Below are 16,413 nucleotides of genomic sequence, written 5' to 3' on the forward strand. Positions count from 1 at the left end.
TGCCAGCCTGTTCGCCCCCAACTGCCCCCCCCCCCTTGCTGGCCTGATCACCCCCAACTTCCCTCCCCTCCTGGCCTGATCGCCCCTAACCACCTCTGCCTTGGCCCTGCCACCATGGCTTTGTCCAGAAGGATGACCGGAAGGTCTCCTGGAAGGTCTCCCAGTCTAATTACCATATTAGCCTTTTATTAGTATAGATTGGTACTTCCACCTAGTCTCAACAAATAAGGTTTTGGTTATGAGGTACAAGATTTGGGGCAATTTACTCAGTCTCTGTGATTCATATTTCTTATCTATTAAATAGAGATTCTCCACCTTTGAGCTTGTTTGAGAACTAAATATACAATCCATATAAAGTTCTTATTATTGTCTCTTGCCCACAATAAACGATCAAAGAGAATTAACTATTATCTTCATTATTACCTTAAGAACAAAAATTTTAAATTATATTTTAGTTATTTCTTGTCTATTATTACCTATTGTTCCATTCATTGTTACTGTATCTGTATAAAATGTTTAGGCTATCATCTTATAAAAATATTGATTAATCAATATCTATATATATAAAAGGCTAATATGCTGAGTGACCTACCATCCAACTGGTTGCTATGATGCACACTGACCACCAGGGGGAAGACCCTCAATGCAGAAGCTGCCAAGCTACAGTGACTTGGCAGCAATTCTCGGGTGACACACCCCAAAACCAGAGAGGAGGGAGCCCGATTCCTTGTGGGGCCTTGCAATTCCACCTTTGGCCGTGGATTATGTTGTTGCTGGGGCACTGTCGGGCCCCAAATCTGGTTTACTACACACCTGCATTTACTTACCACACCCTGTATGACAGCAACTTTACAGAGTGCCCTCTTGCACTCTGGGACCCCTAGGGGGATGTCGGAGAGCCGGTTTTGGCCCGATCCCCGCAGGCCAGGCTGAGGGACCCCACCTGCCAGAGGGACCCTGCTCACTCCACAGATGCTGGGGAGGGTACCAAGGGAGGTTGGCTCCAGGGCATGTCCAACCCATCTTGCCCAGTCCCGCCCCGTGGCCATCTTCTAATTAATTTCCTTTCAATGTGCATGAATCCATGCACCAGTTCACTAGTCTATATAATAAAAGTGCAATATGCTAATTAGACCAGACGTCCTTCCAGACGTCCCTTCCTTCCAGACAAAGCCGCAGCGGCGGGGCCACGGCAGAGGCGACAGAGCCCCCGGCCACAGTGATGAAAAGCAGGGGCGGGGCCAAGGCCCTTGCACGAATTTCGTGCATCGGGCCTCTAATATTAAATAATTCACCAGAAACAGAACATCAACTATGTTTTGAGCATTGTTAGTCGCTGATGAAATAACAGAACAAAACAGATTTGTTTTTTGTTTATGAGATTCTCATAGTTCACTATGGAAAGATTTAGATAACCATGAAAGGGGAATTTTCTATTTTATTATAATAAAAAATTACCATCCTATTTTTAATTTAAAAAAATAAGGTTTTACTAGACTAACATCAAGGCTACTTAAAAATCCCATTTACACTAATAAAAGAGAAACATGCAAATTAACCATCACTCTGCTACAGCCACAAGACACGCCCACCAGCCAATCAGGAGCAAGTATGCAAATTAACCCAACTAAGCTGGCAGTGGCCATGGAACTGGAGAGAGCAGGAGGCTTGGGCTGCCCCCAGTGATGGTGGAAGCCAAGCTTCCCGCCTGCCCTGGCCAGCCCTGGGCTAGCTCAAAGATACAAAGTTTCAATTATAGAAGATAAATAAATCCCAGATACCAGTTTCCAGCCAGCTGTGGCCTCCGCTCAAGGAGAGGCTGAAAAAAGAAAAAAAGGAGATGCTGGGAGCTTGGGTCGCCGGGGGGCGTAGCCAACCTGAAAACGGCCATCAGCCCCTCACCCAGGATGGCCAGGCACCCCAGTGGGACCCCCACCATGATCCAGGACACCCTTCAGGGCAAACCAGCCAGCCCCCACCTGTGCACCAAGCCTCTATCCTATATTATAAAAGGGTAATATGCAAACTGACCCTAACAGCAGAAAGAATGGGAATGACTGGTCACTATGACACACACTGACCACCAGGGGGCAGACGCTCAATGCAGGAGCTGCCCCCTGGTGGTCAGTGCGCTCCCACAGGGGGAGCTCTGCTCAGCCACAAGCCAGGCTGATGGCTGCCAGTACAGTGGTGGCGGCAGGAGCCTCTCCTGCCTCCTAAGCAGCACTAAGGATGTCTGACTGCAGCTTAGGCCTGCTCCCTGCTGGCAAGTGGACATCCCCCAAGGGCTCTCGGGCTGCCAGAGGGATGTCTGACTGCCAGCTTAGGCCCAATCCCCTGGGGAGCGGGCCTACGCCAGTATGTGGACATCCCCCAAAGGGTCCCAGACTGCGAGAAAGCACAGGCTGGGCTGAGGGGACCCCCCACCCCGAGTGCACAAATTTTTGTGCACCAGGCCTCTAGCTCTAAATAATAAAAGCCTAATATGCAAAATGTTCAACCTGGAGCTCGACCACTCGCTATAACGTGTGCTGACCACCAGGGGATGGCGCGGAACATGGCAGGCGTCAGCGACACAGCGCTGGCAGTGGGTAGCAGTGGAGGCGCTGCCAGCCCTGATGAGAGCGAGACCATGGCGGGATGATGGAGGAGAGTGGGCGGCACTAGGCCAAGGTGGGTGCGAGCAGGGGCCCAATCACCCCGCCAACTGCCACAAAGATGGCAACCAGTGGCCGGCAGGCCCTGATAGCCCTATTTGGGTGGGGCCCCGGGCTGGGACAAGGAACTGGGGGTGGGTTGCGGCGCCTGAGCTTGGGGCTGCGTCCTCTCACCAGCTACCTGGGGGCAGGGGTGACTGGGATGGTGGTGCAGTGAGAATGCAGGGTGTCCGCCAACCTCACTCTCATTCCCCCTGCTACCCTCTCCCGGGATGCCAAGGCTCATGCGCCAGGGAAGCCCCCACACTCATGTGCCAGGCACCTGCGAGGAGCCCACCCCACAGCTGCTGGGTCCGCAGGGGCCAGTCAGGCTCCACATGGGTTCAAGCAGGACCCAGTGTGCACGGCCGGCCGGAGAGAGCGCACTGCCTGCCAGGCTTCCATGCGGTGCAGGTGGGCGGCCTAGAGGCCCACGCTGCGCCCCGGCCCGCGGCATCGGGCCTAGCTCACCACATCTCCGCGTGGGAACTCAGGCACTGTGACTCAGGTGGAGGGTGTGTGCAGGGACTCGGGGGCCCAGGTGCTGCCCAGGGCCCAGAGGTCAGCTGGGACCTGCCCTTCTACGCCAGACGCTCGCGCTTTGATTGCTAGCCAGGCCCAGGGACCGCACCCGTGCCCGAATTTCGTGCACCAGGCCTCTAGTACTCATAAAAGCCAAATGTTTAAAAATCATAAGGCTTTAGAGACTTCCTCAAATACTCACTAATACTCAGTAATTGCTTCCCCTCTTGGAACTTCTTAAATAATTAAGAGATTCTAATAACAGAAATTTTCTGAAATTGAAAAATAATCCCTAATCCTACCATCCCAATATAGTCTTCTACTGCTCCGGTGCATGGATTCATGTACACTGAAAGGAAATTAATTAGAAGGTGGTCAGCGGGGCCGGACTGGGCAAAAAGGGCCAGACATTCCCTGGAGCCAACCTCCTGTGGTCCCTCCCCAACAGGCTGCACTTGCAGCGGTTCCACGGCTCAAAGGTCATCTGCAGAGTGAGCGGGGTTCCTCCAGCAGGTGGGGTCCCTCGGTCTGGCCTGTGGGGATCAGGCCGAAACCAGCTCTCCGACATCCCGAGGGGTCCGAGATTTCGAGAGGGTGGTTCTCGGGTGATGCACCCTGGAATTGGGCTCCCTCCTCTCTGGTTCTGGAGTGCATCACCCGAGAACCGCCGCTGCCAAGTTACCGCAGCTCGGCAGCTCCTGTGTTGAGCATCTGCCCCCTGGTGGTCAGTGTGCGTCATAGCTACCGGTCAAAGCATCTGTCCCTTGGTGGTTAGTGTGCATCATAACTACTGGTCGGCCACTTAGCCTTTTATATATATAGATTTTATTTTTACACACTCCCTTTTAGCCCTTTGCACTCCAAACCATTCTGGACATTGGCTACCAGCTACTCGACGCTACTTTGCGGCGGAAACATGCATTTACAGACCCTCGTATTATTTAGTATAATTTTGGAACCAAGTAACGTATTATAATGATATTGGACTTATATGAATTGGGTGACATCGAGGAATGTATATTTGCAAAAAAAACAATATTTTATTGTTTATAATTTTGTACAGTATGATAAGTTTTGTAACACTCCCCAATATGCATTGCAGGCTGATTAGTGCATGTTTGACGGTAATAAGTGGTTTGACGCCTGCCACCAGGTGTTTTCCTGTTAGAACACACAATGCAGTCCCGTTTTCTTTGTCCCACATCGGGAATATGTAGTTTATTGTTTAATCCGACACAAAACCCGCTGACATTTCTTGTATATATCTTAGTAATTTTACGATATTTTGATTTAATTTCTTGTGCCATTTCAAGATAAAACTTCAGGGAAACATGCATGTCTCAAAAAGTTGCGTTGAAATAACTCAATTCCCCGTAATCACTAATAAACTGCAATGTCCCCTGAGAGGGGACATCCGAGTGATATGCTAGAATTCCGATGTCCCCTGAGAGGGGACAGCGGAGTGCAAAGGGTTAGTTTTCACCTAAATAAATTATTGCCTGATTATAGCTATAGTTCAGCTATCAAGCTGATTTTTTTTCTTTGCCTTGTATAAGCCATTTTGCCTGGTTTAGACAATGTTCAAAATTATTTCAATTGTAGCATAATGCTTATTAGTTCTGGTGTATCTTAGTTATACCTAAATATGAATTGTCATGACAGAAACATAATTTTCTTTTGTAAGTTAATTTTATTACCTTGTTGATTTCCAAAAGAGAACATTACCAATTTTACTTGCAATCCACAATGAACCAGTTTCACTACAATACCCTCAGCACTGTAAGTCAGTGTTTTTTAGTTACACTTCTTGAAAATGTACAAATTAATTTTAAAGTACATTTCTCCATTATGTCTGTTGCTGGGTAGTTTTTAATTAAACTTCAGCCATGATTCCCAGCAAGAGGCAAGTTTTAGAGAAATACCTGATAAGAGACAATTCCTAAACATCTTTAAATTTTAAAAGATTTTCTAAAGGCCTCTATAATGTATGATTGTTACAGAAGAGTTCAAATAAAACAGATTGCGATAACTTTCCACAGTTGAATTACTAGTTAAGCATTAAGTTGGTACAAGTCATCTTTTCCTATCATCCCATTCCCTCAGCCTCCTCCATGCTCTGCTTGATCCTTTAGAGCCAAGTTTAAATGTAATTTCAGTGAAGCACTGCCTAACTTCCCAAGTATACCACAGTAAACTATCTGTACTCTTTTGAAAACCTTTTCCTTTCTTCAGTTATACCATTTCACTTTTTCCCCAAGATTATTGTCTGTCACAGACTCTAAATTACTAGGAGAGCAGGGACTGCTTAAATTCATTTCTCTCCCCTAAACTAGCTCAAATATAAACATATATTCTAACACCTTTTATATTCAAAGTAGATATTCTTTGTTATATCCATAATATAAGCAAGTAGATATGTCTGAATGAATCAAAGTAAACAGAGCACTGTGGACTTTGATCTAAGATTAAATCAACATTTACTGAAGCTGTGATTAATCAATCCACATTGTTGGCTGCATATTATACTGACCTAAAAACAATGGCTTAAAATGTGACATCTAGGCCCAGCCCCGTAGCTCAGTTGTTTAGAGCAGCAGTTGCCAATCTTTCAGACCTCACAGATCACCAGTGGTCCACAAACTATAGGTTGGCGACTGCTGGTTTAGAGCATTATCCCCATATCCGAATATTGTGGGTTGGATCCCTGGGTCAGGGCACATACAAGAATCAACCATTGAATGTATAAATAAATGGAACTAAATTGATGTTTCTCTTTTTCCTTTTCTCTTCCTCTCTAAAAATCAATGAATAATTTTTTTTATTTTAAAAAATAAATAATAAAATATGACATCTAACTAATCCCAAATTGGTAATAAGAAATGTGAAATGCTTTGAGTTACGCACTGCTTTAAAAAATTAAGGGGACCCTAGCCAGTTTGGTTTGTTGGATGGAGCAGTGGACCCTGGACTAAAGGGTCATGGGTCCAATTCCAGTGAGGGGCACATACCTCGGCTGCAGTCTAATCCAAAATCTCTCGTAGTTCTGTCTTTTGCAAAGAGTCAATAATTAGCATGGAAGACAGAAAATGTTTCTTTACCAAAAGAAAACCCTAACTAAAGAAAGTTTCTAAGTCAAACAAATAGTTGCTCAAAGAAAAGGCAGTTTTAACATATATTTTCTTAGTGCACTTAATACTCTTGTTTTTCAAAGAGAAAACTTTTAGAAAAAGGAATGTACCTGAAAATAGCAGGGTTGCAGACATGCTTTGGATCCAATGCTTCTCCCTGTATAAATTCATAGCATAGTCCATTATTGAAGGTACAGTAGAGTTGTGGTGCACAGCCATGAGCCTGTAACACTCGGAAACTCTTCACTTCCTCATCTCGATCGACTAACAACTCAGTCTTGTTGCCATAAATTCGCACCAAAACTACATCCTCCATTGCATTACCCACATAACAGCCAATAAGTTTATTTGTGATTCCATCTGTGAAGACCTGCCCAAAAAGAAAAAAGGGGAAGAAATTATATACACTCAAAAAACTAAATAAGAGATAATGTGAAAATAAATACCAATTAAAAGAAATTATCTACTTTTTAATATAAAAGAACTGTTGAATATAATTTTGCCTAACATGTCTATAATTTTAATTCTAGATTTTAAAAAATAGCAATTATACTGTTTAATCTTGAACTTAGTTTTTATAGCATTGTCTTTAATTTGTGTTAATTATTCAACAACTAGTATTTCTACACTTTTGAAAGCTATTATATCTCAGTCTGCCTTGAACATTGCAAATGAATGTGTGTTTATATTCTACATTCTACATACACACACACACACACGCGCACGCGCACATACACAATCTCTCCTCTAATAGAGTGGAAAGTCTCAGAAGACAGAGACACTGCCTCCTCCCTAGCATGGTATCCTATATAATAAAGAGCTAATATGCTAGTTAGACCTGATGGCCAAATGACCTTCTGGACAACCTTCCGGACAAAGCCGGGACTTCGAGGGCCAAGGCAGCTGGGGCCTCTAATATGACATAAAAAAAGGTCTTTAATAATGTTCATGAGTCTACTAAAATTAAAATTTTAAATGCTAATTGTAATGGTTACTTAATATGCATTAGAAAATGTTTTAAGTATTCAGGTTATAATCATTTCTTTTCTTTCTTTTTAATATATCTTTATTGATTTCAGAGAGGAAGGGAGAGGGAGAGGGGGATAGAAACATCAATGATGAGAGAGAATCATTTATTGGCTGCCTCCTGTACACTCCCTACTGAGGATTGAGCCTGCAACCCAGGCACATGCCCTTGACTGGAATCAAACCCGGGACCTGTCAGTCCGCAGGCCCACACTCTATCCACTGAGCCAAACCAGCTAGGGCCAGGTTATAATCATTTCAACATGAATGCTACAGCTACAAAAAGAAGCACAACCTTAATTGGAGGAAGACAGGTAATTAGAGATTTCTACAATATTTTCTAAAATGGACTTTTGTCCCTGGCCAGTGTGACTCAATTGATGGGGTGTCATCTGCACACCAAAATGACATCTAACTAATCCCAAATTGGTAATAAGAAATGTGAAATGCTGTGGGTTTGATTCCTGGTCAGGGACATACCTAAGTTGTGGGTTCAATCCCAGGTTGGGGTGCATATGGGAGGCAACCAATCAATGTTTCTCTCTCACATCAATGCTTCTCTCTCTCCCTTCTACTCTCTCTAAAATCAATAAAAAAAACTTTAAAAAAAGAGAGAGAGAGTATTATTAAGGGTGAAGCCCTTGAGCCTGAAAGATGGCAGCAGCCACAGAGCTAGCACTGCTAAAGAAGTCCCTGGGCTGAGTAAAGGGAAAAATACAGCACTCAGGGTGAGTGCCAGATTCCAGTTCTTCAAACAAGGGTCCATGTCTAACAGGATTGACTACTATAGTAGCTCATCTAGTCAAGCAGCCCAACAAAGACTACCTGGCTTGGAAGCACTGCAGAAGAAAAAGCAATAGTAGCCCAGTTGGTGTGGCTCAGTGTATGTGCATCGACCTAAGAACCAGGAGGTCACAGTTCAATTCCTAGTCAGGGCACACGCCCAGGTTACATGCTCAATCCCTAGTATGGGGGCGTGGAGGAGGCAGGCCATCAATGATTCTCTCTCATCATTGATGTTTTTATCTCTCTCCCTCTCTCTTCCTCTCTGAAATCAATAAAATATATTTTTTTAAAAAGGAAGAAAAAGTAATAATATTCAACAATGGTTAAAACACAGAGTAACTCAAGAAGATGGAAACTCCAATAAAAATGATATCCACATTCTGTTGAAGGATCTTAATTCATATCTTGAAGTTAAAGTCTACCTTACAGAATATAACTTTACATTAGCAGGTACTCTATTATTCTGTGGATTCCATTGCTTCATAGTTGACTGGACAGTTCAAGAAAAGAAGAAATATCTTAAATGTGCCTTGCTGGTTTTGTCACATTCAGCATCACCCAGGCATCAGGCAACATCTGCCTAGTGTTGTCTTCAAAAACAAACTATATACTAATTCCCATTAGAAGCTATATATGCCATACAGAAGTGATTAAAAATATATTAAACAGAAAGTGTACTCAGGAGCAGAGGACTGATGTAAATTGATATGCAGTCATTATTTGCTAAAGTTGATAGAATTTTTAAAATACAAACTAGTGTCTTAATGTTTTTTGTTCTTTAGTTGAAATTTGTTATATAAAAATTCAACTGCTGTCAACACTTGTGTTAAGATCAAGTTATAAATTACCTTGTTTTTAGAGATGAAACTTATTTTAGTAAAAGTTGCGAATCAGTGGTTTGTTTTTAACGTCCGTTTAATGGTTCACCTATTTGGCTATCTATTTAGCACTCTTTCATAGTTTGAAATTCATTTTCCTCTTATTAATATACTAGAGGCCCAGTGCACGAAAATCATGCACGGGGTGGGGGGGGGGTCCCTCAGCCCGGCCTGCACCCTCTCCAATCTGGGACCCCTCGGGGGATGTCTGACTGCAGGTTTAGACATCCCTCTCACAATCCGGACCGCTGGCTCCTAACCCCTAGCCTGCCTGCCTGCCTGATCGCGCCCTAACAACTCTGCCTGCCGGCCTTATCACCCCTACCTTGCCCTCCTGCCGGCCTGATCGCCCCTAACCGCCTCTGCCTCGGCCCCCAGCCTAAGCCGCAGTCTGGCCTCCCTATGCAGGAGGCAACCTGGTTGATTAGGGGAAGGCTCCGCCCCTATTACCCAGCTGCTGCTGCCACTGCCGGGCTGAGCCTGGGCCCTTCGCAGCGTTGTGGCTTTGTCCAGAAGGATGTCCGCAAGGTCATCTGGAAGATGTCCACTCTAATTAGCATATAACCCTTTTATTAGTATAGATATAGTAGTTTATTTATTAAGTTCTATAATAATTTATACCAAGGAGAGAGAAAGGGAAGACAAACTTGTTTTCAAATATTCATGTGAACCAGTAAATGTGATTGAAAAAATTAAATTAAGAATAGTCCCAGGGGGGTGGCTCTGTTGATTAGAGTGTGTCCCATGCACCAAAAAGGTTGTGAGTTCAATTCCCGGACAGGGCACATACCATACCTAAGTTGCAGGTTCAATCTCTAGTCGGGGCATGTATAGGAGGCAAACGATCAATGTTTCTCCCATTGATGTTTCTAACTCTCTCTCTCTCCCTGTCCCTTCCACTCTGAAATCAATTATCTATATTAAATATTAATAAAACGGTAATATGCTAATTAGACCGGAATAGACCGAAAGTCCTTCCTGACAAAGCCAGGCCTGGGCGAAACCGCCCACCCGCGTCCCAGGCACCAGTAGCTGTGGCTGCGGCCCTGGAGAAGCTGCCTGCTCGCGGTCGCGGTCCCGGGCGCCAGTGGCTGCAGCCCAGACGAAGCTGCCCTGCCCCCGGTCCCAGTCACCTGTGGCTGCTGCGACTGCAGCCCAGGCAAAGCCACCCCACCCCGATCCCGGTCCCGGTCCCGGGCGCTTGCGGGCTGCAGCCCCCGGTGTAGGCGCACCCGCGCCCCCTGGTCCCGGGCACCTGCAGCTTCGACCCAGGGGCAAAGCCCGCCCTGCCCCCAGTCCCCACTCCCGTCCTGGGCGCTGTTGCTGCTGCTGCAGCCTGGGCAAAGCCACCCTGCCCCTGGTCCTGAGCCGGCCAGAGGGAGGGAAGCCTGGGTCCTGAGGTCCTGTGGCCGGCCGGAGGAGGGAAGCCTGGGTCCTGGGTGCGGCCCAAGGCAGAGGCGGTTAGGAGCGATCAGGCCGGCAATGGAGCAGTTAGGGACGACCAGGCAGGCAGACAGAGGTGGTTAGAGGCAATCAGGCAGGCAGAGGTGGTTAGGGGCAATCAGGCAGGCAGGCAGGCAGAGGGGTTAGGGGCAATCAGACAGGCAGGCAAGCAGTTAGGAGTCAGCGGTCCCAGATTGCAAGAGGCATGTCCCTGTAGGATCGGGCCTAAACTGGCAGTCGGACATCCCCCAAGGGGTTCCAGATTGGAGAGGGTGCAGGCCGGGCTGAGGGCAACCCCCACTGCCGTTCACAAATTTCGTGCACCGGGCCTCTAGTGTGTGTGTGTGTGTGTGTGTGTGTCTGTCTGTATGTATATATACATACGTATATATACATATATATATAATTGTATATATGTTTATATATAACGTATATATATGGGGCAGATTACATGGGAGGATGTCTAAGATACAAGATACAGAGTAACTTAGTTATGTATACAAAAGGAATATAGTGATATTTATTGATATTTATCAACATACTTGGATATGTCCTCTGGTAAATACATAATTTGCTATTTTTTAAGAAGTTCAAAGGAAACCTTTCACAAAATTACCTGTGGAGAGAATGACTTGGAGTTGAGGAAGTTAGACTTTTCATTTTACATTTATCCTTGTATGTGTTTTAAGTCATATATCATTTATATTTTTTAAACAGTATCAACCGGTTTATACAGAATATCAGTCTTTCTAATTTTTCTTCATTATACTCTTCAAAATTTTTTTAAAACCTCATTTAAAATTAAATGTGGCCCAGCCAGCATGACTCAGTGGTTGAGCATCAACCTATGAACCAAGAGGTCACAATTCGATTCCTGATCAGGGCATGCCTGGGTTGTGGTCTTGATCCCCAGTGTCGGGCTTACAGAAGGTAGCCGATCAATGATTATCTCTCATCATTGATGTTGCCATCTGTGTGTGTCTCTCTCTCTCTCTTCCACTCTGAAACCGATAAAAAATTTATTTTAAAAAGAATAAAATAGCCCTAACTGGTTTGGCTCAGTGGATAGAGTGTTGGCCTATGGACTAAAGGGTCCCAGGTTCAATTCCAGTCAAGGGCACATGCCTGCGTTGTGGGCTCGATCCCCAGTAGGGGGTGTGCAGGAGGCAGCTGATCAATGATTCTCTGTCATCATTGATGTCTCTCTCTCTCTCTCTCTCTCTCTCTCTCTCTCTCTCTAAAATAATAATCATAAATAAATAAATAAATAAATAAATAAATAAATAAATAAAAATTAAATGTGCCCTAACCAATTTCAGGTCAGGGCACAAGCCAGGGTTTCAGGCTCGATCACTGGCAGGGGGCATGCAGGAGGCAGCCGATCAATGTTGATGTTTCTCTCTCATTGATGTTTCTCTTGGTCTCTCCCTGTTCCTTCTTTTAAAAAAAGTCAATGGAAAAATATTCTTAGGTAAGGATTTTTTTTTAAATGCAGCAGAACATTATATTTTTAAGTGCTTTCATGTAATCTTTACCCGTGAAAATCTGCATGTTCATCCAAAAACACTATACTACATATTTTCTTCCATTTGTACTGTACATCAGAGTGAGAATTTCAAATAACATATATATTGTTTGTTTTTTTGATTCGGGCATCCACTATACAGTAGTACTCAGTAGTGGTTAATAATTATTGTGAAAGGTAGCATTTATTTCATTCTCACAACCCTGAGGTAGAACATTTGGATCTACTTTATAACTAAGGATACTGAGGCTTAAGAAAGGTAAGTAACTTGACCAAGATAACACATTTATAGTTAAGCAAAAAGCCTGGACTCAAAACCAGCACTATGTTCAAACCCCTGTTCTTGACCACTGTAATATACTATTAAAAAATTAAGTTAATACAAGTACTGTATAGCAATTGATCTCATTGAGACTCTATAATAAGAATAAATATCTTAGCTTACAATGCCACATAATAATTAAGGCCTTTCTATCCTAACCAATCTTTCCCATCATCTACTATAGGTACCAAGTTATTAAAAAAAAAAATCACAAGTTAGTGAAACAACATTGTCCAACATTGCAGAGAATGATCCAGAGACCAGAATATTCCAAACACTGATTCATCAATTTTTTTTAGAAGAAAAACAATTTTAAGAGTCGCCTGAGAATTATTCCATTAAGCCTAAAAGATCTCACTTGCTTCTTTATTCTTTTTTCAACGACTATCCAAAGAAATGAAGATAAATCAAACTCCACATCTTCATGTAAGATAGGGAGTTGTTACATAACAAAAGGAAAGCTGAAGTGAATCCCTTTTCTAAAATGTCACAGGTTTAAAAAGTAATGCAAATTTATGTTCAGAAGAACTTTAAGCAGAATCCTTTTTTGGGCCAAAGCTTTTATTTTTAAGAAATTAATTTTACACAGAAATGGCTTCCCTGACTTAATCATAATATACAAACATAAACTTTTCTTAATCAAAAAGCAGTAATTCATAAGATGGGTTCTCATCCCAGATCTGCTATTTACGAACTGCAAGTTCAATTTCAGTAATTATAAAATACATGTTAATAGTCTATATCTAACTCACAGGATTGTATGGAGAATGTATTTGAAAGTGCTTTATAAACAGTAAAATATTATTAAATAGAAAGAACTGCATCTTAAACTGTTTAGATATTTATACTCCAAAAAGCTCACCACCCATTTGCACTTTATTATTTAATCTTATACAAGCAGAAAAACCAGATAATTAAATAAGATGTATTGTTCCATGTGTCTATAAGTTTTGAGCAAAGAATGAGCCCTCTATCATTCTGAGTGCATTAAAGACTTTTTGCTTGCTTCTGGATTTTTGGATATGTGCTGAATTGTTCAGCTGGCAGGAGTAAAAAAAAATATTACTCGAGTAAGTTTCTAAGGTATGTTTAAAGCATATTTTAAATCATTTAAGAATTTTAGAAAAAATCTTTGACAAGAAATGGACTACATATATGACTGGTACTGTTTTAATCTATTGAGTACATGATACATACTTCCACTTCTGAAATGTGAGGTATGACTTTTATTTTTTACTTCAAAGGAAATAAAAGCAAATTAAACAATATATATTCCCAATGAGATTTACTAGGGAAATCCTGAAGCATCACAAAAGAATGTGGAAGTCAAACCTAAATTGAGAGATGAATAACCAATTCAGTTTGATGATTCCAGCTTCCGTATCAAAAGCTTTGCTTGCACATGGAGGAAATGTATTTCTTATCATCATCTCTACAACAAAACAAGTGGTGGTATTTACCTTCACTTACAAATAAGTATATTAGAGGTTTGGATTATGAGTCCAAAGGTCTTGCTATATAGATAGAAGGTTTAATCCCAAGTACTTGCCCACAACAAAAAAGTTTGATGTCACAACATTTTGTCCCTTTTTTACCTATTTGCTGGTTTTAGGAGAAGGCTGGGAGGAGGGAGAGAGGAGAAGGGGAGGGGAAGGGAGGGAGACCCTGGCCCCTGTGGCTCAGTAGGTTGGAGTATCCTCCTGTACACCAAAAGGTCAAGGTTTCAATTCCCAGTCAGGGCACCTACCTAGGTTGCAGATGCTAATCCCTGCAATCCCAGCAATCCTACCAGAGGCAACCAATAAATGTTTCTCACATCAATGTTTCTTTCTCTCTCTCTTTGAGTGTGTCTCTGTCTCCCTACCTCCATCCCTTCCTTTCTCTCTCTCTCTCTAATATCTTTTTTTTAATTAAAAGAAACAAATAAAGAGCCTTCCTAAATGACTGTTTGGGGGATTAAATGATAAAAAATATAGATCACCTCACCCAAACCGGCACATGGTACCTCAGGGTGGCTATTATTACTGTTCAACAAACAGAAACTCCAGTCTTCAATGCTTCAAACTTTAAAATCTCTGCTTCAAAAATAACTAGTTTGCCAGCACCAGAGTTTACCAGGAAGCATCATGGCTTGAATTAATATCTGTTTAATTTATAACTGACAGAATACAAATAATTTCAGTAAATATAAAAACCTATATTAAACTACAAATAAGTTAATAAGCAATGAACCAAAAAAGTCTGGGTTTTCAATTAAATATTCCTTAATTAAAGGAAATATATCATTAATTTTTTTTAAATCACACATGAAAATCATTTGGATTCACACTATCCTACATAGTTGGCTAATAAACACCCCCTTATAATTTCAAAATTTTTGTCTAACATTTTTTTTTCCAAAATATATGGATCTTTTCTATTTTTTAATCTGCTCAAAAACTCTTCTAGGCAATAAGAACTGAAACTAACACTCAAGAAAGCTTGAGTGTCAGGAAGTGTTCTGGGCCCTTGGGCACTATTCATGTTTTATTCATCTTTGTATAGGTGGCTACTTTAGCAAAGAATCTCAGATACTGTTAAGTCAGTAACATTGTGGAATAAATTAGTCAACAAAACAAGGCAGGTGATTTGGCTACTTCAATGGTCTTTAACCTTATTGCTCAGATTTGAAACACACCCCGAATAGCCTAGCCTTTAAAATTACTTTGTGTTGGCAAGGAAAAAGGAGGTTCATTTCGTATTACAGTTCCTGAAACTCCAAAAGTTAAACACAAATTAGTATTCAAAATAAATTCCCATGTACACTAAATCATAGCGTTATTAGAAATTACTAGAAAACACCTAGATTAATCATTTATTCCCCCAGTGTTTGTCCATCTCTGAATACAGTGGCTCAAGAAAAAAGGAATATTCACAAGCTACTGATCCTTCATTGTTGATGTCACTCAGGCGACTGAAATTAATACCGACCCAAATAAAACAACGTGTGTAGTGCTACCCAAGAATCCAACCTAGTCACGCAGGTCCTGGTTATTGCTTTGGGAATCGAGTACTCTCGCCAATCGGAGGATTTGAGACGGTAAAACGCAGGGCGAGGGATCAATGGGAGTGAACCGCCGGGGGAGGGGAGGGGAGGAAAGGAAAGGAAAAGGAAAAGATCAGAGAGGATTAATTTACAGCATTACTTGCGGGAGGAGAAGAGCAGGTTGCTTGGGCCGCCTGGCGAGGACCCCTTCCTTCCAAGGGGGTGGGAACGGCTCATTTGGCCTCGAGAACGGGCGCGGGAGTGGGGGGAGGGGCCGCCATCCACAGGGGTCCCCCGGGTGCGGAAAGGGATGGTCACTTACGCGGCCGCTGCTAGGCCGAGAAAACATGCCCTCGGGGCTGCTTCCACCGCGATTATGAAGAAGGGGGAGTGACCTTCCCCTGCGTGGCGAGGAAATGCGGGGTCACTCCTCCAAGGGCTCAGGGAAGACGACGTTCCCACCGACACCCCTCCCCCCCGCCCCACGTTATCCGGGAACAGAACGTATTGTGAAAACCCAGGGTCGCGGGGGGCTGGGCCCGAGCGAGGGCTGAGGGGTGGGCGTTACCTGCAGGGTCACCTCCTGAGGGTCCCAGTGGGGCCGCAGGTGTTGCAGGAGGCTCAAGGCCCCTTCCCGGCAAGCGCTGCTCCCTCCTGGATCCCTGAACCGTGACGTCCAGGCTTGGGGGACCTCCGGGGGAACCCGGGCCGGGACGTGGAATGTAAATTGGCCCATGGGCCAAGGCGGACCGGGCGGAGACGACCACAACGACGACCGCGACGGGCGACCACGAGGAACGGCGGGGCGCCGACAGACTGCTGGGATCCCTTCCGTCCCCGGGGGCGCCTCGCGGGAGGGCTGGGGGCGCTCAGACCGACGGTGGGGCAGTAGGAGAACGGCTGGAGGCGACGAGTCCGGCCGCGGGTCTGGACGACAACTGAAGGGAGCCGAGGCGGTTCTCGGGAAAAATTCCTTTCGCCTGCGTCCGACCGCCGGGGCCGCGGAGCATGCCGGGACTGCCTGACGCTGCGTCACGCGCGGGGGCGGGCTCGCTGCGTCAA

At 43.9% G+C, this 16,413-nt stretch overlaps 1 protein-coding gene and 1 pseudogene across 2 annotated transcripts in view; one reads left to right on the forward strand and one right to left on the reverse strand.

The window, feature by feature from the left end:
* Positions 1–16,341, reverse strand: part of ETNK1 (ethanolamine kinase 1) — a 53,484-nt gene extending 37,143 nt beyond the window's left edge. The window contains exons 1-2 of one of the 2 annotated variants that reach the window (XM_006090655.3): positions 15,920–16,341; positions 6,457–6,716 (exon numbers count right to left, since the gene is read on the reverse strand). In XM_006090655.3, coding sequence (XP_006090717.2) covers positions 6,457–6,716; positions 15,920–16,087 — 428 coding nt within the window. In that variant the 5' untranslated portion in view covers positions 16,088–16,341. Of the gene's footprint in view, positions 1–6,456; positions 6,717–15,337; positions 15,482–15,919 lie in introns of those variants that run through there. The other variant, XM_023755516.1, reaches the window with a different exon arrangement.
* On the forward strand, positions 8,027–9,116 carry LOC102435334 (annotated as a pseudogene).
* Positions 16,342–16,413: the final 72 nt, after the last annotated feature.

Source organism: Myotis lucifugus, unplaced genomic scaffold (genome assembly GCF_000147115.1).
Source record: "Myotis lucifugus unplaced genomic scaffold, Myoluc2.0 scaffold_78, whole genome shotgun sequence".
Lineage (NCBI taxonomy): Eukaryota > Metazoa > Chordata > Mammalia > Chiroptera > Vespertilionidae > Myotis > Myotis lucifugus.